At 45.8% G+C, this 5387-nt stretch overlaps 1 protein-coding gene across 4 annotated transcripts in view; it reads left to right on the forward strand.

The window, feature by feature from the left end:
* Window positions 1-5166: 5166 nt before the first annotated feature.
* Grk4 (G protein-coupled receptor kinase 4) overlaps window positions 5167-5387 on the forward strand; it is a 53802-nt gene continuing 53581 nt past the window's right edge. For all 4 annotated transcript variants that reach the window (XM_033758807.1, XM_010641757.2, XM_010641762.2 and 1 more), the window contains exon 1: window positions 5167-5297. In XM_033758807.1, the coding sequence (XP_033614698.1) occupies window positions 5261-5297 (37 nt within the window). In that variant the 5' untranslated portion in view covers window positions 5167-5260. The remainder of the gene's footprint in view (window positions 5298-5387) is intronic.

Here is a 5387-nt window from a genome sequence, read left to right on the forward strand (position 1 = left end):
CCGGCGGGATGCGGAGGCCTCACGAGCCTTCCGAGAGGAAAGAGCTCGGTTAGACGCCTCTGATTTCTCAGCACCCCGGAGACCCCGAGGCGGTCGCGTTGCTCAGGAGCTCCTGAAGTAGCGGTGAGTGTAGCCAGGACCCGTACCTGAGCAGGTAGGGCTCAGAGAGACCTGCTACTGAACGGCAGCGAGGGCGTGCTTGTAATCCCAGCTCTGGGAGGCTAAGGCAGGATCATAAATTCGAGCCCAGCCTTGGCAACTTAGCGGTTTAGTAAGTCCCTGACTCAAAACTTTTTCAAACGATTGGGACTGTAGCTCAATGCACAGGCCCAACGTTCATTCCCCAGAACCATTAGAAAAAACCATCCTTGGGCCAGGGATTTAGCTCAGTGGTTCTGCCACCTGCTTCGCAAGCACAAAGACCCTTGATCCCTGGTACCCCCTCCCCAATGACCCGCGCCTGGGACCTGCGTCCTGCAGTAAATTTGCATATGTATTTGGATCTGTTTCTGGATCCGCCTTTATGCAGCGGATGATTTATTTTTAGAAGGCGGTAGAGGTAGCTCAGTGCAGTGGGCAGACCTGGGGTTCCACCCCTAGCCAGAGGGGTGGAGTTTGAAAACGGAAGGCCTCACCCTCTCCATGTGTTTGTGCAGCAGCCGTGGCTTTTTGATGGGAAAATCTGAGAATGGGACGAGAACCAGGCCTTGGTTTTCCGTTAACACCCTCGCTCCTCAGCTTGCAGTGAAGCATTTGTGCCAGTTTGTCCTGTGCTCTCAACTCCGATGGGTCATAGAAGGGATTCATTACTGTCGGAAATCAGGTCTGACTGACATTAGGTCTAAACCTCTTTTAGTTCCCCTCTACCTTTATATCCGGATATGATGTACAAACAGAAACTATTATATCAAAAAAAAACTTCCTATAACGCTGCAGAGATTAAATAATGAGGTAGACGTAAATGTTTTATAAATGCCAAAAGACAAAACCAGTATCTTCTTTCACAGAAGCTTAGAATGACAGTAATACTTTCAAAAAAGAGAGTTTTAATTTTTGTTCACAGGATACAGTATTAATTCCACGGCACTGTGATTCTAATGAGGCCTGGCCTCAGTGAGCAAGACTTATTTATTCTTGTTTTTGGAAGGAGAATTTATGTGTAGTTTTGTTAATGTTTAAAGAAATTGAATATGAAATGTTAGAAATACATAGACACATGCTGAATGTTTGTTATAATTTAGGACTGTATCCCATGCTAATCACTATTTGTCTGTTTGCTTCAGAGTAATTCCTAAGAAGTAAGTGTAGCGACACACACCTGTAATCCCACCACTTGGGGAAGCCAAGGCAGGAGGATCACTAGTTCATGCTCAGTCTACGAAATTTAGTGACTTAGCAAGACCCTGTCTTAAAATAAAAGAGAAAAAGTGAGGCTGTAGCTCAGTGCTAAGGCCCTGGATTCTATCCGTGCTACCACACACACAAAAAAAGGCCTAAGAGGCAGCCTGGCTTCTCCCCGCATGTGAAGGAAGGTTACAACAAGATGGCACTGTAAAATAGAAAGTGACCTGACTGACACCAAGTCTGATTTGATTTTTTACTTCCCAGCCCTCAGAACTATGAGAAACAAATTTCTGTTGTTTCTAGCTCAGTTTACAGTATTTTGTTGTAGCAGCCCACACAATCTCAGCTGGTCTCAAACAGAAGATTATTGGAATATTTCTCCTTCGAAGAAGGTTGGCAGATGCTGCTGCCTTCACAGTGTTGTGTGACTGTGCCAGGCATGCTTTAAAGAAGAGTGAACATTTCATTAATAAAATAAAACACAAAATAACCCCTTTTCTGATTTAGGATTTCCAACCAGTAATCCCAGCACTTGGGAGGCTGAGGTAGGAGGATCACTGTGAGTTTAAGGCCAGCCTAGGCTACATAGCTCAAGGTCAACCTAAAACTGTACAGCAAGGCCCTGTCTCAACCGCTGCCCCCCAATTTAGGATTTTCTCCACATAATACATTTGATAAGCAATTTGTGACCCTTGATGGCTTAAATAAGCTTAAGTTCCTTTGTATCTTACCTCTCTTAAGACCTTAACCTCATTTAGGCTGGGGTTTTAGCTCGGTGGTTCTGGTGCCTGCCTAGCAAGTACAAGGAGCCGAGTTCAATCCCTGGTACCAAAAACAACAATAACAACAACAACCCAGTTTATCTCTTGGAAAACTGCACAGAATCTATACAGAGGTTTATGCGATATGTGCATCTAAAGTTGGTTTGGTCTTGTATTGTTATGGTTTAGATCTGAAACGTGCACCCCAGATTCTTGTGTGTGAGAGGCATCTGGCCTGGGCCCTGTGCTCCTAGGAGAATTCCCCCGCGGTGAGGGGAGCGTAGATGAGAACCTAGATGCGCAGCGCGGTGAGGGGTGTGCTGTGGGGCGGGGCCTGGTCGGGCCTGGGAGAATCCTCCTCAGCACCTTTTGCTCCACCATGCCCTTCTGCCATCCTGGTCCTGCCCTGGAACCAGGATGAGCTGACGGACTGTGGCCTGAAGCCGTGAACGGCAATAACCCTCTCTTCTGGTTGTGGGGCCGGGTATATGTAGTTCTATCCTGATTTCTGGGTGTGCTGGCCTAGCAGTTTCTTTAGCAGCTAAGACATCGCTGACATACTCTGTTACCATCAGCACTGGTTTTTGCTGAGGCTTCCTCAGAATTTTTTTGGCTACAAAGAGCTAAGTTAAGCAAATAGGAAATTTATGGAAAAGCTATGGGGTGGCTCAGAGAGTCAAAGCAAGAGCCTAATGTAATACCCAGGCTGGAAAGGCAGTGTCCATCCAATGATTGATTTATTCAGCAGGCGTTTTTGAGTACCTGTTGTGTGCTAGGAATGTTCTAGGTGCTGTGGCTATAACAATAAACATGGTTAGAAGTTTCTGCCATTCTGGAGACTGCATTCTCTTTTTCAAAGTTTTATTTCTTTTTATTTTTTTCTCTCATTGAGTTTATTGGTACATTTTAGGTATACAGTACAGTTACATTCATCATTGGGATCGTGTACTTTTACATAACAGGTCTTGGTTTTCATTTTTTCCCCTTGTCCCTGCCCTCCCTTCACCCCCTCTCACCCTCCCCATTTACAAACACTTCAAATTTTTACTTCTTCTATCAGCACATAATAATTATGTGTATTTGTGGGGTACAATAATACCTCAACACATGTATATAATGCTCATAGATCAGATCAGGGTAACTCACACATCTGCATCAAAGCATTTAGCATTTCTTTATGTTGGGAACGTTCAAAACCCTTTCTTGGATATTATGAGATACACAATCAATTGTTGTTAAGCATAGATACTCTACGCTGCTAAAGAACATTAGAAGTTGTAATTCCAGCACTCAGGAGGCTGAGGCAGGAGGATTGCTGGGAGTTTGAGACTGTCCTGGACTACATAGTGAATCCCTGTCTCAAAACAAAATAAAGGATGCTACAAGTTACTCCCATGAGACCGCATTCTCATAGGGTGGCAGACAAGAGATGAAGGCGTAGATGCGTGATATGTCACTGGAGGAGGAGTGCCTAGAGGGACGCCTATGTGGAGCCGGGGCAGCCAGTATCCAGGGGCCAGTGGCAGTTGCCGCATTGGTCAGGGGCTGCTGATGGGTAACCAGGTGTCAGATGTCGTGGCCGTGACAGAGCAGACACTTGCCTCTTCTTCCTGATTATGCCTCACTCCTTTGAAGACTCATTGCCCTGGCAGGCAGAGGACATCGGTTAACTGGGGCAGCTCCTGCCCCTTCCCTGCACCCTCAGTTGGGCGAGCCAGGACTTGGCCTGACAGTGCCACCAGGTACTGTGGTGGGGAGGCGGATGGGGGTGGCTGTGGACCAGGCTGACAGGAGGATGTGGTGAGGATGTCTGCGTGACTTGGGCACTAGGACCAGAGGAGGCTGGGAGGAGGAAGAGGAAAGGGCAAAGCAGGGAGATCTGAAGGTGGAGCATAGGGTAGCTGGTGATCGGAGAATCCTCGGTGCTTTCAGAACCTCGTTGAGTCTGAGTGCTCCTTCTTATGTCTAGAAGTAGTTTATCAACACCTTGATTCCAGGACTGTTTGCACCCAAGAGTCCTTAATGCATGTTTGCTTTGGAAATGAACAGCTTTGTGTTCTTTTGAGCACATTGTCTCATCTCAGTATTCCCACTGCGCTGGCTGCACGATGGGCCCTTCTTGTTTCTTTCATGTTTGGTTTTCCCCACTTTAACTTCATCTTCTCTGTAGCTTTCTCTAATTCTTGCAGGTCAGAATGCCCTCTCTGCCCTCAGGGAGTCTGCACTCAGGGTTCTTAACATGGCATAACTTACGGTTCTTTCTCTAGCTAAATTGTCATCTATTGATGGACAGGACACTCTTCTCATCTTTGTTATTTAATCCCTTTCAGTGCTAGCCGTATAATTGGTACTTCATAAAACTTGGAGATTAAGGAGTTGATTTGTTATTTTTGTTAAATTTGAGAAAGAGAAGGTGAAATACATGCTAGAAACCAGAGGATTGGCTGGACACGGAGGGAATAAAGCACATCCTATTCGGCCACAGAGGCAACATATTAAAGAGCATAGCTAACATTAGCGAGGGTTTGCTTTGTCCAGGCAGCGGGCTAAATTCTTCCCAAGTACTGTCCCTGCTGGTCCTAGGCTACACCCTAATCTTTAGGACTGAACTGAGAATAATTCTTGGGAGGAAGATTACTTGGGGTCATGTGGCGTAGTGTTTGGCACTCTGAACGCAATGGTAGCTGTGGTTGTAGGTTTCCCTATCGTGTCCCAGAGCCGTGACGAGGAGCATCATACTGGTAATTCGATTGGTCCTGAGCCTGGTTCTTGGTCTTCAACCTATCCTCATTCTTTTTTTGTTTGTTTTGTTTTGATACCAGGGATTAAACTCGGGACTGTGTACTTGCAAGGCAGGGAGCAGAACCACTGAGCTAAATACCCAGACTTATTCTCATTCTTAAGATACATGAACTTCTCTATTCCTGAATCCCATTCATACTTCTGCTCCATCATTTATGCCCATTTCTTTATTTTTATTTTGTCTGGTAACCCTGTTGTCTCTCTCTCTGTCTCTCTCTCTCTCTATGTCTGTCTCTCTGTCTCTCTCTCTCATTTTCAGGGGAGGAGCAGGAGGTCTGGTTAATTTGCCTGGTCTGACCTCTATCTTGTCATGATCCTCCTGCCTCAGCCTCCTGAGTGCTGGGATCACAGGCATGCACCACCATGCGCAGTGTCTCTTGTGGACTAAAGGTAGGAATTTCCTCTCAGTGCTGTATGAACACAGCTTCTAAAGCAGATTTGCCTCTTTTTTGTTTGTTTGTTTTTTTTTTTTTTTTTGGT

The sequence above is a fragment of the Fukomys damarensis genome, unplaced genomic scaffold (genome assembly GCF_012274545.1).
Source record: "Fukomys damarensis isolate Sample0158 unplaced genomic scaffold, DMR_v1.0_HiC HiC_scaffold_35, whole genome shotgun sequence".
In the NCBI taxonomy this organism is placed as follows: Eukaryota; Metazoa; Chordata; class Mammalia; order Rodentia; family Bathyergidae; genus Fukomys; species Fukomys damarensis.